The sequence below is a fragment of the Rhodamnia argentea genome, chromosome 11 (assembly GCF_020921035.1).
Source record: "Rhodamnia argentea isolate NSW1041297 chromosome 11, ASM2092103v1, whole genome shotgun sequence".
In the NCBI taxonomy this organism is placed as follows: Eukaryota; Viridiplantae; Streptophyta; class Magnoliopsida; order Myrtales; family Myrtaceae; genus Rhodamnia; species Rhodamnia argentea.
Window position 1 is genome coordinate 14,816,930 of NC_063160.1, and position 19,760 is coordinate 14,836,689.

General features: G+C 42.8%; 3 protein-coding genes across 5 annotated transcripts; 1 reads left to right on the forward strand and 2 right to left on the reverse strand.

The window, feature by feature from the left end:
• Positions 1 to 574: 574 nt before the first annotated feature.
• LOC115736371 (probable L-type lectin-domain containing receptor kinase S.5) lies at positions 575 to 3,970 on the forward strand. Its single transcript, XM_030668056.2, has 2 exons — positions 575 to 1,926; positions 3,111 to 3,970. The coding sequence occupies exons 1-2, from the start codon at positions 672 to 674 to the stop codon at positions 3,941 to 3,943; spliced, it is 2,088 nt and encodes a 695-aa protein (XP_030523916.2). The 5' UTR covers positions 575 to 671; the 3' UTR covers positions 3,944 to 3,970.
• Positions 3,971 to 5,629: 1,659 nt separating this feature from the next.
• Positions 5,630 to 11,617, reverse strand: LOC115736378 (2-oxoglutarate-dependent dioxygenase DAO-like). The gene is made up of 4 exons (XM_030668066.2): positions 11,609 to 11,617; positions 7,457 to 7,805; positions 6,516 to 6,831; positions 5,630 to 6,110 (listed from the first exon to the last, which is right to left on the reverse strand). The coding sequence occupies exons 2-4, from the start codon at positions 7,786 to 7,788 to the stop codon at positions 5,862 to 5,864; spliced, it is 897 nt and encodes a 298-aa protein (XP_030523926.1). The 5' UTR covers positions 7,789 to 7,805; positions 11,609 to 11,617; the 3' UTR covers positions 5,630 to 5,861.
• LOC115736368 (kinesin-like protein KIN-14E) lies at positions 8,868 to 19,120 on the reverse strand. Of its 3 annotated transcripts, none has more exons than XM_030668051.2 (24): positions 18,878 to 19,119; positions 17,805 to 18,054; positions 17,157 to 17,229; positions 16,946 to 17,077; positions 16,627 to 16,865; positions 16,208 to 16,535; positions 15,434 to 15,533; positions 15,173 to 15,354; positions 14,942 to 15,057; positions 14,641 to 14,743; positions 14,223 to 14,375; positions 13,988 to 14,134; positions 13,669 to 13,869; positions 12,632 to 12,796; positions 12,453 to 12,557; positions 12,220 to 12,360; positions 11,940 to 12,134; positions 11,371 to 11,497; positions 11,048 to 11,250; positions 10,765 to 10,947; positions 10,500 to 10,595; positions 10,217 to 10,414; positions 9,785 to 10,056; positions 8,868 to 9,454 (listed from the first exon to the last, which is right to left on the reverse strand). In XM_030668051.2, the coding sequence occupies exons 2-24, from the start codon at positions 17,957 to 17,959 to the stop codon at positions 9,262 to 9,264; spliced, it is 3,807 nt and encodes a 1,268-aa protein (XP_030523911.1). In that variant the 5' UTR covers positions 17,960 to 18,054; positions 18,878 to 19,119; the 3' UTR covers positions 8,868 to 9,261. The 3 variants fall into 3 exon arrangements, with proteins under 3 accessions (XP_030523911.1, XP_030523912.1, XP_048128537.1); XM_030668052.2 differs by having other exon boundaries at positions 17,805 to 18,052; positions 18,972 to 19,108; XM_048272580.1 differs by lacking the exon at positions 12,632 to 12,796 and having other exon boundaries at positions 13,720 to 13,869; positions 18,878 to 19,120.
• Between the last annotated feature and the right edge of the window lie 640 nt (positions 19,121 to 19,760).

The window sequence follows — 19,760 nt, forward strand, 5'->3', positions numbered from 1 at the left end:
GTCATTCTTAGATTATGCCTGATGATGATGTAATTAGATGGGAAGAGAAGTGCAAAGCACAGGTCATCTCGCCCCTCAAATGCATGGAAAGTTAAACGCTTAGAAAAATACAGAATTTTGACTGCTCACGAGGGGCAGATGAGACGGCCTCTCGAGGAGCACGCGGAAGTTATAATAGAATTATCCTCCTGGACCTCGTCGAGGATGAGAATGACGGAGTCTCCTGTGCCATCTTTCCCTGCAGACAAAATGAGGAAGGATCAGCTGGTAATTTCAGCTTTTCCTTTTCGTTTCGGGTTTGTGTTTGTCTCGTGCTCGATCGGACGTGACGCGTCTTATAATTTTTGGACAGTTTAATGCGGGCTGGAGGAGCATAATTTGCGATTTATGTAAAGTTGAATTTGAATTACAGGTCTAAATATTATTGTTTCTAGAGAAAGCAATTTTTTATTTTTTTTTGGGTCCCTGGCCTTTTAACTCGTGGTGGGATTATTGTTATGGAAAGTTCCAAGCAATGAGCGAGGGAGGGAGGGAGGGAGGGAGGGAGAGTTTTGTGTATTTGTTTAAAAGAAAACGGGGCCGCCACATAATCCTCCATCTTCATCATCCTCATCTTCTTCTTCTGCAACATCTTCTTCTTCAACCCACCAAACCCCTCAGGCTTCCGTGAAATGGGCCGAGCTCTAGCGCCTCTCCCGGCCAACCTCACCTTCCTCTCTCTCCTCCTCCTCTTCCTCCCTCTCGCCGCCCGGCTGCGGCCCCTCGAAGCGCTAGATTTCCAGCTCGGCCCCTTTGATCCCTCCTCCGACTACAAAACCTTGGAGGTCGTCTATCCGGCCACCATCGCCAACAAGGCCCTCCAGGTCACCCCCGACTCCGCAGGCAACTTCACCCTCCAGAACCAGTCCGGCAGGATCCTCTACAGGCAGGGCTTCAAGCTCTGGGACGGACCCTCCACGGCCCCCACCAAGCTCGCCTCCTTCAACACCTCCTTCGTCATCAACATCTTCCGGGTCAACGGCAACAGCACCCCCGGCGAGGGCCTGGCCTTCATCGTCGCGCCGGACCTGAACCTCCCGGCGGGGAGCTCCGGCGGCTACCTCGGGCTCACCAACGCCACCACCGACGGTCACGACAGCAACCGCCTCCTGGCCGTCGAGTTCGACACCTTCAAGCAGGACTATGACCCGGACGCGAACCACATCGGCCTCGACATCAACTCGGTCCGGTCCAGCCAGAACGTCTCGCTGGCGGGCCTGGGCTTCCAGCTCGCTCCTAACGTTACCAAATTCTTCCACGTCTGGATCGACTACGATGGCGGCGGTAAGGTCCTGAAGGTCTACATGATCGACGAGGACGAATCCACCCCGACGAAGCCCAAGCCGGCTTCTCCAATTATGAAGGCTAGCCTCGACACGAGCAAGGTGGTGAGCCAGAACTCCTACTTCGGCTTCGCCGCGTCGACCGGGGGGAACGTGGAGCTCAACTGCGTGCTGAGTTGGAACCTGACGGTGGAGGACCTGCCGAAGGACGGGGACCTTCCGGCGGGGCTGGTGATCGGGCTGGCCGTCGGGATCCCGGCGGCGGCGGCAGTTCTGGTCGGGGCGGCCGTCTTGGGCTTCCGCGTGAGGCGGCGGAGGGCGGCGGCGAACGACCCGAACATACTTGGGACGCTGAAGAGCTTGCCGGGGACGCCGAAGGAGTTCGAGTTCCGGGATCTGAAAAGGGCGACGGGGAACTTCGACGAGAGGAACAAGCTGGGGCAGGGAGGGTTCGGGGTGGTGTACAAGGGGGTGTTGGCGACGGAGAACCGGCAGGTGGCGGTGAAGAAGTTCTCGAGGGGCGACCTGAAGAGCAAGGACGACTTCTTGGCGGAGCTCACCATCATCAACCGCCTGCGCCACCGGCATCTCGTCCCCTTGCTCGGTGAGTTTTGAAATTTTTGTTGAATTTCTCTTTTCTTTTTTTTCTCCATTCTTTTTTTTTATTACCTTTTTTTAAAAAAATTTAATGTTGCGTTTTTTTTTTTTCTTGAAAGTTGACAGAGCGCACGTTTCAAAAAACGATGCTTTTTAATCAACGAAATATATGTTTTTGATTTTTTTTTTTTTTTTTTGGGGGGGTTAGTGACATTTGGAGAGGCTGATGGACTTTTCTTGAATGGTCAAACTAACTATGGCTGCTTGGTAAGATAGAATTAGATGATGTTCCATATGGCTTCCTGGAAAGTTCATTAACGTTGGAATTTTGGAAAAATTCGGAGGAAATTTGGTTTTAGGAAAATTCTCAAAGACACGTGGCATTATCTGATGATGCACGTTGCAAAAATCAGCAATCTTTTTTGAGTAATTATGAAGCAATATTATGACCGTAAGAGCTTCCGATAGTTTGACTCTTGAAATCCCCGTCCTCGGTCCCCCCTCCCACCACCCTTTCTTTATTTATTTTCCTCTTTAAGCGAAATTGCACGCCAATTCGAGACTTTGGCACCCTAGCATAAAAAGTCAAAACATTATCTTTCAAAAAAAATTGCATAATTCTCCTTTTCGAAATAAGAGAAGACCGGATAAAACCATATAGTTCCGGAAAATTTGTCATTTGTCGCGACTATCAAGTCAATCGGGCATAACACGCACGACCGTACGGATCGACGTAGAAAATTATAATCTCGTTAACGTCAAGATCGTTAAATCAAATTCGAAATAAAGGAATGTGAGAAGATGCTGCCCACCGATCTCGAAATTTTAGTCTAGTCTGCCAAATCAAACCTCGAGTTTTGGTGGGTGGTTTGGCAGAAATCTAATCCAAGAACGTGGTACGAGAAAAAAAGAAGGGTTTGACGGTCCAATGGGCACCATATATTAATCCTAAAATTCGTCTTCTTCTTTGTCCTGAGCAAAGGCTGGTCACGAATCTTAGCACATGCACGGTCTGTCACATCTGACGCCATACTCGAACGTGCAATAAAAAAATAATTTGGCGACGTACTTTGTAATGTCGGAAAATTCGTATTTTATCGTCGTATCCTTATCGATTAATCGTTTTTATCATGATGGGATGCGACATAGTTTTCAATTGAAATTTGATGGAAAAAGTGTGCTGATCGACAGGATGGTGCCACAAGAAGGGGATGCTGCTCTTGGTCTATGACTTCATGCCGAACGGGAGCCTCGACAGCCACATCTTCTGCGGCCCGGAGAGGCAGACCCTTGGGTGGAGCCACCGCTACAAGATCGTCTCCGGCGTCGCCTCAGCCCTCCACTACCTCCACGACGAGTACGACCAGAAGGTCGTCCACCGCGACCTCAAGGCCAGCAACGTCATGCTCGACTCCAACTTCAACGCCCGCCTCGGCGACTTCGGCCTCGCCCGCGCCATCGACAACGAGAAGACCTCCTACGCCGAGCTCGAGGAGGGCGTCCCTGGGACGGTCGGCTACATCGCCCCCGAGTGCCTCCACACAGGCAAGGCCACCCGGGAGTCCGACGTCTTCGGCTTCGGCGCGGTCATCCTCGAGGTGGTGTGCGGCCAGCGCCCGTGGAACAGGGCCGGGTTCGGCGGGTTCCAGTTCTTGGTGGACTGGGTGTGGTCGCTCCACCGCGAGGGGCGGATCCTGGAGGCAGTGGACGAGCGTCTGGGTGGGGACTACGCGGAGGAAGAGGCCCGGCGGTTGCTGCTCCTCGGGCTGGCTTGCTCCCACCCGACCGCGGCAGAGAGGCCCAAGACGCCGGCGATCGTGCAAATTCTCTCGGGGTCGGTGGACGCGCCGCGCGTCCCGCCGTTCAAGCCCGCGTTCGTTTGGCCCTCGGCGAGCCCGCTGATGGAAATCGGGGATACCACGGACGTGACGCCGATGACGTCGTCGCAGTTCGGGTCGGGCTGGACGCCGAGATACGCGAGTAAAGAAAGTGACGCAGGGTACAATAACAGCTCTCCTGTGTAGAAGTAGAACTGCAACAGTTCTGCGGGAAAAAGAAAAGGTTTTTTTTGCTCCTTTTTAATTGTTTCCTCTGTATCATTTCCATTGGAGTGTAAATTTTACTTCTTTTTTGTTCGATTTACTAATTTAGTTGTTTTTATTTGAGCGTCGTCTAAATGTTTTATCTATTTTTCTGTTAAATCACCTTTTGCTTCTTCAATTGGAAAGGAGGAGGTGTACATACGATCTGTAATGATAAATGGCGTCAGATTCTGATCTTCAACATCAAGCATTTTCTTCCCTTTAGTAATTCGTGCTACATGAGTCGCGAATGTGGCCCGTTTGTTAGCTTTCGTGCTTTGGTGGGTCTCCGAGGTCCTTTCGACTACCTATGTTGTGTTGGCGGTTATATCTGCAGCTAATGAAATCGCCCGCGAGCATAGATATGATTAAAATTGGGCACACACGACCCTAAGAGCTTCGCCGGCCCACATGTTCTTGGAAATCCTCAGGTTTCTTTCTGAAATCTTCGTAGACCATGGGGCTGTAGAGTCGTGGGTGCTTAGGACTGACAAGCTCCGGGGGGCGCTTTGACAGCTTCCCTGCTTCGGTCCTAATAGGAATGTTGCGATCGACACCCGAGCCATGGCCTCCTTGCACAGCACGCGGGGCTTCACGTTGCACCACCTCCCGTTGCTCCATATCTGCAGTCCAATAGTGAACATCGACAGACAAAATATCGGTCAAATCTTGTAGGTATGAAGAAATATTGCGCTTTGATCTCCTGTGACAATTTTGTGTTCTGCAAACGACTAAAGAGCTTGGACACGCTTGAGAGTAGCGGACTATTCAAAGTTGCCTTAAGAAACCATAACAACAGGACGGTGAGCAGGCTTTTGAAACAAACTACAGCCGAATTTGCCCAACCGTGCCAAGGGTCGAGGGCCAGAAACGAGCCGGAGGAGTCCATCACATCGAGACTGCTCACATTGTCGTCGTCCTGAAGGTTGGAGAGTAATCCTGAGTCTGTATGCACTTGACTCCTGAAGAGCCAAGAGCCTCAGGAGAGAAGTTGGCACTTGCTCATCCTGAGTTGGCAAGTTCATTTCTTGAATGGCTCACCACCTAATCCCACTGTCTATGCTAGTTGTGCTGCTATGTCCAGGACTAGGTTTTGTAATGCTCGTGGCATAGCTCTCCATTGTCTCTCTACAAGATTAGAGGAACCATGTACATTGACAGTACATTGGATTAAAGCAGAACATTACAAGTCAAAGGTTGGATCATGCAGAGATCTCACTACTGCCTTCATCTCTGCCCTCAGCTTCAATGGGATCTTGTGGTTCACAATCTTGGGTATTAGCTCTGAAGTTCTCATAAGGCCACAAGACCCTGATGAAAGTATCAATCGACAAATATGGTCGTTTTGCCTCGACAGAACTTGTTTTTCTTCTCAAACATGAAAAGAGATTGCCGGTGATTACTAATATCTTCGGGCTCTTAGTTAAAGATAAGTCGGGCGAAAATTTTCTCTAAACTTGTTCCGCTGCCAACGTGACAGACGCGGTTCGACGAAAGACACGTGAGATTAACGTTGTCTTAAACGGTTCTAGTGAACCACTTTTCGAAAATGTGATTGAACCAGTATATCTGATTTCGTTCTTGGAAGCAACAGAAACGAAGATGCAGCAGAAAGAGAGACAGCTAATCTATCTGAGAGCAAAGCAACTTGTCATTCTACTTTTCGATTGGCATAATGTTGCGTATGCAAGTAAAAGGCTACAGGTGAAGTTAAGATTGCCTTCAATTAGAAATGTTCCTCAAGAATGGTGAAGCTGATAGCATTCATTGACATGAATTCCTTCTTATCAGTGGGGACCTTTGCAATTTATTGACATGGCATCATTTCACCGTAAACTTTCAGCAGCTCCGGCACATCTGCTCAGGATAGAGCACGCACAAGCGCAAGAGCTTCACCTGCCTGAAGTTTCTTGGAGAACCTTAGTTTCCTGAAATCCTCATAAGTAATAGGAGCAAAGAGAAGCGGGTGCTCGGAGTCCACAAATTCTCGAGGTGGTTCAACAACTTCCTCCCTCGGTCCCAGAAGAAAAGTAGCAATTGACACTCGGATCGTCGCTTCTTTGCACTGAACTCGGTGCCTTACGTTGCACCACCTTCCATTGCTCCATATCTAACAACACATGAACATCAAATGAAAAATCTGAGAAAATCTATGAAAGAAAATTGCACTTCAACCTCATTTGCTATGGTTACATAATACGACATTACATCTCATATTGGAATAACCTGAATATAAGTTCCAGTAATCGGTGCTTATGACTTCACTTCACAGGTTTATCTAAACATCTGATTATCGAGTTTCTGAGACCTGTTATTCGCTCTAATTTAGACCTACATACAAAAAACCATAGAAATAGGGGATAAAGGGCTTTTTTATGAGGGAACATGATGTTCTCGTTTCCTCCAATCTGGCCAACGCAATGGGGGGACCCTCGAATTTTGCCAATTCTTTGTCTTTTTTTTCTTCTTTTTGAGATCTTCGATGGAATCATCAAAGAAATGATGAAGTGCTTACCTTTGCCATATCTCCTAGATTGACGAGGAATGTACCAGTCCAGGGATCAACTGGAATGAACGCGCCGGATGAGTCCATCACTTCGAGACCACCAACGTTCTCGTCATCTTGAAGAATGGTCAGGAATCCGGAGTCGGTGTGTATTTGGACCCCTGAAGACCCAATAGTTTCAGGAGTGAAATTGTATTTGTTGATCCTGAACTGGCAGGGCCATTCCATGAACAATTTACTGTCTAGTTCCATGCTTCCAGCCAGCTTTGCCCCGATGTCCATGATGAGTTCATGTATTGCTTGGGCATACTTCTCTATTATTTCTCTAAAAAAGAAGGGTTTAAATAAAAATATAAGAAAGAAACCACTGTTCAGACAGATTGACATAAGCATACATCGATTTACCATTTTCTGTAAATAAGCTGTAAAACCATCTAAATAGCACCATCACTGAGAATTGAGATAATATGAATAGCAACCCATCCTACCAAATTACCAAAGAAAACGATATGATGTCTATGACTAGCCCATGACTTTATCATAAATCCAGCCTGTCAATGCCGATTTCGAAACATTATTTTGTCCGATGACTCCAGATTAAGCCCTGATGGCAACCAACTTGATGGACATGACTATAAAAACCATCCTCATCTACAATCAAGAAACTAATGAGAATTGTTATCCTGAGTCCTAGAGACCATCCACAATTGTCATGAGTCCTAGAGATCACCTGACGCTTTAATGTCGAGATGAGCCAGCACAAGCAATCAGTTACACTACCAGAACCAGCAGCATATGCTATCATCTCTACACAAGTTGAATCAATGTGAAAGGCATTCAAGAAAAATACCAACTTTTCAGTCCACTTCGGCTAAAGACAGAGAGAGAGGGAGTCAATCAACTTCTTACAACCGAAATGGGGAAGGGGTGTAGAGTACGAGGAAGGGCACCTCTGGTGAGGGGATGCATCCAATTGAGAACAAAACGCTTGGACAGCTTGAGGTGAGCCCATGTCATAGAGTCCCAGAGCCTCATACAGAGGATTCTTCTCACTGGGTGCCATGTACCCACTTCCCGTTATCACGTCTGAGTTCCTCTTCTTGATATCAGAGGGAAGATCAAGCAAAGACCTCACTACTGCCTTCATCTCTGACATCAGCTCCAGTGGAATCTTGTGGTTTACTATCCTGAAGCAACCCCAAACCTCACATGCCTCTCTCAGCTTCTGATATTGCCCTGGAAAATCCTGAATGTCTATTGCAGGAACCCGTCCCTCCACCATTTTTCCCCCCTCTCTCTCTCTCTCTCTGCTTTCTCTCACAACCAAAAGGGATCTTCTTCCTTTCGCTGTGAAAGACTTCTCTTTTCGAATCCTCATTATTTAAAGGGTTGGAATTGAATTGAACCCAGATGGGTGATTTGGGAAATTCGACACGGTTCTTGTTTGTCTGCCATTTCGGATGACATGTGGGTCCCATCTCCTGAACCTTGATTTGTGTTCATGCAGCCAGTAGGACCCGCTTGCTAGGGCTAGGAGGGGCCGTGATTGAGACTCATTTACTATTTAAGGCATTCGTGGACAAGTTTCTGCGTTTCTTAAGGGAAATTGCATTGGCACGGGAGGCTAATTTCAGTCTCGCGACGCCCATATTGCCTCCATGACTTCATCGCGTTCGTCATCCAATAGGAAAGTTTGGCTCAAGTCGCGTTCTTGAGGACGCGAGTGGGCGTGGCGTGTGCGTTTCGTTCTCTCAGAAATGAAGGGCCGAAAGCCTGGCCGGTGATGTTTTGCCCAGTTGCTTCTGTAATTTCTAGTGTCTTGCCACCACGCGTGATCTTTGATTTAAGAAAGCTACTGAAGTGATTGGTAGGTTGCTTTTCTTGAGTGTGTTGGAGCAGCAACATAATGCATGAACGTGAGCGGCTCAAGGGTTCGTGCCTATTCAGAAACATTTCGGCCTACACCAGTTAGAACCAGTTACAAGGAAGAAATAACGATAGCCCATCAAAACAAGAGCAGGTCTCATCAAGATAACAGATGCCAGCTTGTATGAGAGCACGAACCAAGATGAAAAATGCAATCCCTGTTCTAATACACAACATCATCGCAGAGAACCTGTTCAGAGGTCTGAGAATCTTGTGAAAATGAATAACATGATTGCCAAAGCATGCCACGAGAACATTTGATGCATTCATTAAATTCTACACTTGGAAACTTGCTCTGAGTACTAATAAATCGCTGTCTTACAGAACTGAACCTCGTAATGTGGATGAAGTATGTGTGAACAAGCGTAGGCATGCTACGTATGCCCCCATCACGTCAATATAAGCTGATTAGCTTTCAGGAAATCAACAGTTTTTGACAATTTCGCCATTGCATAAAAAACAGAAGCAATCTTACAATCAACACCATTCTCTCTGACAATAAATACATTGGTGGTCTCACCATCCTGAAGTACAAAATTTTCACCAACTAAATTCTACAGACAACCAGCTAGCTTCTAGATATCCAATTGGCAAATGTAATAAATATATACACGATATTCTTGACTATACAGATTATCTTTAGGCCAGTCAAAAGTCACCAGGGTTGGGGCCAGAATTGCTGTGAGATGGTTTGGCGGGAGGCAGTCAGTTTAACCGGTCACTGAGCGGGGCTGAAAGCCAACAAATTAACCTTCCAGTGGCTCATAATCAATATCTGACTTGCAGGATAGGTTGTTCCGCATGCTATTCTTACAACCATCACAAAACACTACAAGGAATGACGACCATCAGTCCGTTCTCTCACAGGTCGTTCATCTTGAATCTCTTCGAGATCTTCAGAATCTCCTTTCTTCCCAGCTTGCTCCTTCCAGTAGGCAACCAGTTTTTTCAAACGGATGACCTCTTTTGACGAGACATTCTTGCTTGGGTCATTCACAATTGACCGAACTCTTGATGCATACCTGAACACGCATATTTTAGGAACATTGTTAGACTTTTTTTTTTTTGTCAGGATTTTTTAGATAACTTAAAAAGGGAAAACAACAAACCAAGAGCCAGTAGAGAAGTAGCAGCCAACAAGTCTTTGGCCAACAGTCTATACACAGGTATTGGAAACAATCTAACAATACATTGCAATCGTGATCACCAATTTTGGCTCAAGAATTTACGCCTAACAGTTGCATACACCACCCAGCTCTTACTAGAAAGGACAATCTGGTAAATGATTATTTCATAAGTAAGCAATCATCTAAAGAGAGCGAAAAAGCACATAGTGAAATATAAAGACTTACATCAAAGAATTGTAAGTCTCATCCAAATTTGACTCGGCAGGAGATACATTGACGAACATAAGCGTCTTCGCATTACCCCCAAGTGAATCGCTCATTAACATTGTCAGCTTATGATTCCTATATGGTATGTGCTGACTAGACGAAGATAAAGCACTGATAACATCCCCAAGAGCAGAAAGTGACTTATTGATACTTTGAGCCTCCTTAAGTTGACTTCCCGAAGAGCCTGACTTCTTAATTCTTTCTGACCCAGCAAGGTCAACAAAGCTAAGCTGCAGAAGATTCGCAGTGTCACTTTATAATATTTACAATTATTAAAACCCAAACTCAGATCCAAAAGACAAAGGAGTAAAACTCCCAAGTTTCGCAAAAAGGACTTGACATTGCACAAGTAAACACCATACATACAAAGATGATAAATTATTGCGATACCTTTCCTCGTGCAACATATTGAGTTTGTAAGTTGGTACTTTCAATGACAATCGAAAGTATCAGATGAGATCTGGAACTCTCTTCATTCATTTGTGTCCCAGAAGTATGCCTCCGTTCAGATCCCCTCTGAATTATGCTCCTCAGTTCGTCAATTGTTGAGATTGATACAATCGTGACATTATCAACGGACACCATGCCCTGCAAATTAGAAGTACCAAAATTACCACTAACTCCATTAAAAGATAACCAATTAACCAACCAAATCCAGTTATTTTTCACTTGCCTTCGAGTCTTTCTTTATGTCCAATTTCAAGCGCTTGGCATTCTTTGGAAGTAGAAGATCCACGAGCGTATCTTGATACAACTCTACCATGTAGGCCTATAAATTGGCATTGACATCATATAAAGTATTTGAGGACTAGGGCCACTAGTGAATCATCACTTGAACATATGATATATTCTCAAGATTCAACAAGTCGCATGTTCCCACAAGAAGCAAAATCAATAGAACTTAGGTTTGACTGCTTGAGCAGCATTCCTAAATGTACCTTCAATGAAAACGAGAATTTGTTGCTATCACGCTTTAAGATTTTGAAAAGTTCTGTAGTAGCCCGAGGAGTGAGACCAGGATTGCTGTCAGATCCATAAATTGTGAAAGTCTTTCCTGAACCAGTTTGACCATATGCAAATATGCATACATTGTACCCATCTACCGCAGATTGAACCAAATACTGCAACATAGGAAATAGGTTAAGCATACATATATCTTACTAAATAGCATAGCTCCATACATACACATATTTCAACAAATACACTAGCATCAAGACTTACTTTTGTGTCCTCAAACACCTCTTCTTGCAACGCCATGCCATCAAATACTCGATCATATATGTGTTGCTTTGCTTTATCATCTTTCCACGAATGTTCAACGGTGAACTCATCCACATTTGTGAGCACATCTTTTTCTTTTTCAATGATCTCTTTCTCATTTAGAGGTCTCAATCGACAATATACTCTGACCTTGCCTTTCATATCTGAGGCATTCCAAAACCAATTATGCACACATGAATAATAAAGTTGCAAGACTTTCATTAATAAAAAAACTATTTAATGACCTTCAAGCCAAACTGAGAAGGTTTAGTAGGCAAACAAACCTTCTATGGTGTTAAAATACCGTTTCCTCAAAGTTTGTTCTTCTTTATAAAGGACCTCCAGCTCAGCTAATTGAGCCCCTTGCATTTTCAAGATGGCAGCTGTTTGCTCATTCTTTCTATCAATATCCTGGAAGATGGAGCGTCATTGTAAATAATAAATCTCTTTTCAACTCAATGACACAAGAAATAAGTTATATCGGAAAGAAACGAACATAAAAAGTGTAAGATTTGATGGGACCACAGCCAACTGCTCTAAAAGCTTAAGCTGATAGAAGAAGGCATGGTTTAATATTTATATATTCCAACACTCCCCCTCACGCTTAGTCTGGTCTTTTTTGCCTAGTACTAAGCGTGGAAATATTCATTTGGGGAGGCAAATAGGGGCCTGGAAAGATTTGAACTCGGGACCACCTGCTCTGATACCATGTAAGATTTGATGGGACCACGCCTAACTGCTCTAAAAGCTTAAGGCGATAGAAGAAGGCATGGTTTAATATTTATATATTCCAACAAAAAGTAGCCGGGGAAAAATAGTACTCGTGATAAACGATCGAGTGAAGATTAATTACCTCTTTCATCTCTCTCAGTTCCTCGAGTTCCTTTAGATTATTCTGTAAGGCAGCTAGCTCTGTGTTTCTATTTGAAAGAGCTGCCTCATATGTAGACAAATCTCTTGCAGCCACTTCCAATTTCTTTTCAAGTTCAGACACTCTAAGCTTCAAGGACTTCCTTTCTTGTTCAAAGCTTCTCTTAAGAATTTCCGTCTGCATTTGCAGGAACTAGTCAAGACATCTTCCAAGGAAAAAGAATAAGAATGGTGGAGCTAAGATTCACTATAGAAGGTGTCACCTCATCAGTAATTTTTCTCTCCAGTCTAGACATTCTCTGCTCCAACAATGCCTTTTCATTTACCAGTCTCTTAATGTTTTCTTCTGCTTCATGTACCTCCTCATCACGCGCTTTTAGCTCTTCTTGGAGTTTTTGCACCACCTATTTGTAACATCCACCATTTTCCATAACAATTCATAAATGATAACTAGTGTTGGATCTCAGTTCATAACCAGAGTAATCTATCTCCATACCTGATTATTTGCTAAGAGGAAATCTTTCTTTTCAGTACTCTCAGATGCTTGACTGCTCAACTTGGTCAATTTTGCTTCCAAGCTCCTCTTCTCTGAGATTGCAGCCTGAAAGACAAAAGAACTTATTAAAAAGAAAAAAGAGAAAAAACCACAATGATAATTAGGCAAGCAAATTGTACTTGAAGAGATGAGTCTCTCTCATGACAAAGAGCTTTTAGCCTATCACAGTCCAGCGTCATTTCAGTTAAGTTTTGCTTCTCCAATCTCAAAGAATCTCTCAGAGCCTCCATTTCTTCCTGGAGGATCACTTCTTGCTTTTGCTTTTCACGTAATTCTTCCAGCAACTAATAAGACAGCAAACCATATGAATTTTCATGACAGTGAGAAAGAAAAAGATGAGAACGGTACCAAGTACAGATAGCAAAACTAACATTTGCAAGTGCATTCCATGTTTCTATGTTGGGTTATGGGAAATTTTTTGTAATGAATTATGCTGTTCAGTTTGATCTTGTGGCGTTCCATAATTTTTACAGAATACTGTAGTTCGAAACAGAACTCAAGCTTGTCACAAAAAATGTTTGGAAGATCCCAATATATCTCGTGAAAAGTTTTTGGATCAATCGGAGTCGTTTCCATTTATTAAGGAATTTAACAAGGAACTTGACAAGTCTGGATTCTGGGATTGTTCCCACACTGATTTTATTTCGCCATTTACCCCTAATTGGAGGGCTCTTTTGCAAAAAGTTTAAACTGGAAAGTTGTAGAATGGGGTTTCAATTAATAGACTGCATTTTTTAATACACTAAATCTGAATTTTGATGGGTCAAACGGAACAATAATGAAAGGCAGACAAATCACATGCAATAGACAAGCAGTCCATCATGCCAAGCTAGCCGCATAGAGAGCCTTTAATGCCCTTAAGAATATCGCTGAGAATGCTATCAAATTACATAATTATTGGGGCTGCTAATTGACAAACTAGAATTTCACAAGGTACAGCTTTATCATATTCGTTGAGAGAGAGGTTACAAGCACACTTTCATCATCCCCACAGAAAAAAGAGACAGAGGAAGGAAAAGAACCCATAGAAAAAAGCCCTTAGTAAAGCACTAAATATAGCTCTTATAGTGACAATGAAAAAATTACTCCAATTATTTTGTTATTGAAAACACAACTGGGTGATTAATTACTGTATGTAGGATGTTTAGCCGCTTACCTGATCAGCATTCTTCTGAGAATCTTCCAGAGCTTTAGATAAGTCTTGCACACGTTTTTCATGAACTTCCACACTAGGTGGCTTTAAATTATTAGAAGTATCCCCATTTACAGAACCGCTAGCTATGGACCGAGCCTTAGAATATCGTCGCAGCATGACATCATTTATATGTGTCTGAAGAGCAACACAAATTTCTTCACCCTGCATGAAAATGAAGTACAAAGATTTAGCAGTCTATCTTTGGAACAACGGATTCCATAGGAACTTGAAAATATGCAATTCACCGAAAGAAAAAAAAAATGGAAGAAGTCACTAGAACCTGTTTTGTTTCAAATTGGAATATGTGGAGAACTCCTGCAACTCTCATTTTGAAAAAAACAGCAGTATTGCTGCTGCCAAACTGCATTATATCTCGTAATTCAGCAGAATGTAAGTATTCTTTTGGAACTGGACGAAAAAAATGAACCTGTGTACAAGTCAAGGAAAATCAAGAGGACGTTAGAACCAGAAAGATAAGTTGATTCTGAGCATCAACACAAAGGCAAGGTAGATACCCCACGCTTATTGATGCCGAGAACGATACGGCCCGGCAAGAGTCCAATTGGATCATCAATCTTGCGCACACTAAAGAAAACTGAATTTCCATAAGGAAGTGTCCGCAAGATCCGCAGGAATTGTTGCCTTGCGTCATCCTTTGTAAAATGCTCCTATACAACAGCCAATAGTCATGAAGAATAAGTAAGAAGTTAAAGTGCTGGTAAGACAAGAGTTCCCTGTATATTACACATGCAATTTAAGTATTAAGCATGCCCAATAAATATAACTAAGCAATTGTATAGAAGCCGAAGAAGAGAAAAGGAAAGCGAGCCATTCAATTCAGGTAAGCAATCAAGCTTTTGAAGTGACAGAGGGCAAGGGATGGGACAGCAAGGGATTTCTAGTTGAAGAGCTTCATCTAGACCACTAACTCACCATTGACCGATATCGTGAGAGAATATCCATCTCCCATTCCCTCTTTGCTCTGGTAATTGCAATTTGTCGAGGGAGAAAACGTTCCAAAAGGGAAGTCCAATCACTGAGAAAATTGAAGTTACAAAGTGAAGACTCATCAAGTGGCTAAAAATTTAAGACACGGAAAATCCATTTAAAGTTCCACTTAGCTTGCTGATCCAAAAATACGCAGATCAACTAGAAACGAAATGTAAGCAATACCGCATACATTATGTGCAGTAGGGCTTTTAGTTAGAAAGGATATGGAAAAATTATTACTCACGTGCATGATTCAGGGTTACCAACAAATCCAATCTCAGCCAAAATTTGCAATGCAGAAAGCTGCGCAGCATCATCCCTTCCAACAGGATAATTTCCCAAAATATAGTCATGCTGCAACTGTTATGAAGTAGCAAAGACTCGTCAAAAAAAGAGATGCAACCTTACCATCGTCAAATAGAAACTAAAAGTAGCTCCAAAAGCTAAAAGATAATTTAATGGTTGGATACCATACTTGAACATAGGACAACTGCACAAACATGGGATCTGTTATGGCTTCATCAGACTCCCGAAAAAGCTTCTTTTTGAATGTCAATTTGCAGTGCAAAATTTCTCCTTTGCTCCGATCCTTCGCTGCTTTAAATTCAGCTAGAAGGTCTCCAATGTATTTGTTATCATCTAACCCGATATATTCCTCTAAACAACCAAAAATAAACATCAGATAGCTACTTTGATTAATCGTGCTTAATAAGCAACAGTTGATCAGAGTACGCACCGTTGCCTGGATCTGGAGATTTAGAACCAGTAACTACTTTGCGGCACTCAAAAAGACTGAAGCTAGAGTATGCTGACAGTTTGATAATCCCTGCAAGCTCCTGAAGCAGTTACAAAATTGGATCATTACCATGCTTAAAAAGCTCAGAAGAGGAAAAGGATGAGTAAGTACAGAAAAGAAAAGGCACTCCCATCAATATCACCCAAGATTAACTTAAATTTACAACGAGGAAATGAGAATATGGCTAACGATTGCAATCAAATCAAGTGTTGCATCCATACCATAACAGTAATCTTCTAAGCTATTTGCAGATATATAGACCAATCAGCTGAATTCTGACACTTTGGAGTACAAAAATAAGTTTGGGAGGTTGATTTCTGTAGCATCTATTTCATGTTGATTTCCAAGTTAACCATGTGATTATCACCAGAACCATTCAGTTCTCTCAATATTGATGGTTGTTTACCGTGACGAATGAGCGGTGCTGTGCTGCCTAATATCTAACTTTCGGTAAATGTTATTTAAGGCTCCCAAAAAAGAACTTGTCCAGCATAATAGGTAGCAATTATACAGCCATTTCTTTCTGTATTAAAGACAAGAATTGCTTATAGACGCCAAGGAAATGCCAATAACAACCATGTTCCAGTTTCATATGTAAAAACACTAACAACGAGTTCGGTTCAATGATGTTTCCTCCTATTTGTCATCAAATTATCTCTTTATATTTCTGTACGACATTCAATTTACTTAGAAATTCATAAGCTCCAAAAGTACCTCTACTGCATCCGCCACTGTTGTTGCCATATCATATGTAATCTCTTCAAAAGTTTCATCCAAGAAGAATACAATGGTTGTTAGCTTTCGGCCTGTCAGAAGACCTTCAATTTCCTCACGTCCTGGTATTGTATGCCTTGGGCCAGCCTTCACAGAACGCTTTAGAGCATTCAAAGTATTCAATGCAAGAATTTGGATTTCGGAATCAGTGCTGACACCATGTGCCACGTTATGGACATACTCGGACAAAAAACCACCAATGTCCTTGCTAGGAGGCATTGAAGATGCACATAAGTACATCAGCTCCCAAGCATTAATTAAATGTTGCCTGGAATAATTTAAACTTGGCAAATTTAGCTGAAAGTGAAATTAATCAAGCAAAACAACATTTAAACTTTTATGGGAGATAAAGTTTACACCTCTCAGGATTATTCCGCGTTTGTTTTGAAACTTGAGCAAAAAGCTCATCACGGAGCTCAGATCTCTTCAATGTGTGTTTATACAATTTCCCGACTAGCTCAATCCGCTCATCTAAGCTTGGTGGAGAGAGTCTATCTGATGAATCAACGCCCATGTACTTCAGGATTATCTGGAAGAGCTTCGTCGCTCGGCTCACTAGATCACTATTGATTTTAAGTAATGAAGTTGGTATAGGATCCTGCAAACTTTAATACTTAGCTCTCCATGGGTTCATATCACCTAAAAGTATGTACTATTATCAAAACCACACATGCTCACCTTCTGGAAGCACAGCATGTCCTCAAAAGTAAATTTTTCACGAACTTGTGGGCCCACAGATTTCTTTGAGAAAAACCCACGTTTTCCGGCAGATTGAATCTGTTTCTGCATCAACCTTAAAAACCCCTCCACCTAGAGAAAATGGCAATTATTTGCTTGATTATCAGAAGGCACAACCAAAAGGGATAAATAAGAAGAATCGGTTAAGCACCTGAAATCTATCAAACAAGGGTATAGCGCCAGCAAGCTCGGGTGGAATAGCCCTTGATAGAGTAGTTGGTGTGCTGCAGGGGAGAGAACATAGAATTACTAAGGAGAATGAGCGCGATTCATATTTATCTCCTAAAAATTCACAGGCCTTGTAAGAGCTAATATAACTAGGTTAGTAAAGGAGGAAAAAAACCGTCAAAAGAGTCTAGTCGAGAAACAAAAATAAAGAAGAGAAAAGAAAATACTATAATGCACTTGTTAAGAATGTCCACCGAAATCACGGTTACTTGATTCACTATGAAATATATACAAATCAGTTTAAGCGCCGGAGAGATAATTTAATATGAATTAAATGCCAACCTACAGCAAGCTGTCGGAATGTAGACAGTGATATCAAGTATATCAACACTTCTTTTCTCAAAACATATGGATCGAATCATCATTTCTCTATCGTAATAAATGTTGCATCAACAATCATCTCAACTTAAACAAAATCCCAGTCGTTTTGGCTGTAAAGGAAAGAATAGAAAATGAGAAAAGGATGCTAATAGTGAACGGCCAAGAAGTCCGCAAATGATTCTGGAGTTGCAGGATGAGGCAATATACATGTTCAGTAAGTGAGATGTTAAAAAAAATGCATGTAACTCACGGGGGTGCAAAATTGGAGCCATCACTGTCATAGCCATCTCCAGTTGAGAAAGCTGAGTTGTGCAAAGGGGATCCTTCATTTCCAATAAGGGAGCTAAAAGAAGACCTGTTACTTCTGAAACTCTGTGCCATACTTGTCTTCGTATCAATTGTCATTTCACAGAACGCCTCCCATTCTCTTCTTCAAATGACCAAACAGTTCCTTGTTGCTTCTTGACACATTCAAGCTCCTGAAAAGCCTAATAAAGACTGCAGATGTAAATATACAAGGATCAGAATTTGCACAATGAAAGGCTCCTTTGTCATCGAAACAGTTTTCGGTTTTCTTTTTCTACTCAAACAAGTCTAAAAAGCGAACACTAGAAACATCCCTAGAACAACCATGATAATAAGTTCCGACATTATCAAATTATAGGAGAGGCTTTTGTTTTGGTACCCGAACAATTTGTATATTATTTGGACTGGAAACACTGGAACTACCAAAAATGATTTTTCGCTTATCAATTCAAACTGCTTATGAGTTGCTTCCACTCTAAAGTGCAAATTAAACAGAAAACACAGAGGTTCAGATTATAACTACCGCAGCTAATAATCTCCAGAGCTTAAAAGAACCATCTTTGACAGAAAAACCATCCGTATATGCAGCGAGGCAATATTTTCCACAAAGAAGACGCGAACCAAAAATTCCACACAGCACCGTAAAATCGAACTCAAATCCCACCGAAAAGACACGGAAATGGAGAACCCATGAGGACGAACGAGGTCGATGCCAGCTAGTCATCGAAGATCCACGTATACGCAGATTCCGCGGACGCCATTCATTCGCATTACCGGCAAACAGACACGGAATGAGCTAAGGGAGGAGAAGAAAGCAGAAAGACTCCCAAATCCAAAACGAGCAGGAAAGAACCCATTCACGTGGCGAGATTCGTCTGCGCGCAAGGAAAGACGAGAATCGCCGTGCAAAATGCAAGCATTGAAGCAGCTCCGAGATTGAAAAACGAAACAAAAAGCAACAAGAAGAAGAAGGAGAATAGAAAGGAAACCACGGAAGGGGTACAACATAAGCAAGCTTTCCGCGGAATGGGGAGAGAGATCTGACATCTGAGCCTCTATCAGCTTCACCTCAAACAGCGACGCAGGTAGAGAGAGAGGGGTAGATAGTCACGAGTGTAATGGCGTCGTTAATGGCGTCCGTGTCCACGCAAGTTTCGGGCTTTTTACCTTTCAGATCTTAAAAACGAAACGAGATCGAAGAAGAAGAAGAGGGGGAGAGGGCAGAGGCGTCCCGTGGAAAGCAGTGAATAACTGTGACCAGAGGAGAAAACGTGGAAAACCCCGAAGAAATAAAAAAAAAAAAAAATCATTATTAACATTATTCAATCTGGAGCTGTCCGATTTGTTCTTCTGCCTTTTTGCAGAAGAAAACAAAAACGGTCAGGAAACCTTTCTTATTAAAAAAAAAAAATGTCGAGAAAATGGCAAACTTTGTTTGAACGCTCCCGAATCGCCCTTGCCGCCGCGTTTAATTACGGGGATTGCCCCTGAGTTGAAAATCTTACAAATCTATTTAAGTTCCTTAATTATATACGGACGAGGGAGGGCAGAAAAAGTTTAAAACAAAAAACAAAAAAGGAGAAAGAGGGGAGAGAGAAGAGGGGCGTCAAGGCGGGAAAGCTCCGAAGATGCGACCTTCCGTGTGCTGCAGGCACCTCCAAATGGCGTCGTCCGTAGAGATTTGGACCCTTCAGCTTCAATACATTTCATGTGGGCCCCGTCACTTTTTCCTTCTTCTTGTTTTTTTTTAATTTTTTTTCTCTCTTTTTTGCCCTTTTGCTGATTGTAATTTTCATTTCGTTGGATGGATTATATGACGCGGGTCGATGCGTGTTGCGATTATTCTCGCAAAATAATTAACTCGAAATGCGGAGGAAATAGATCTTTTCGGGCTCCTCGC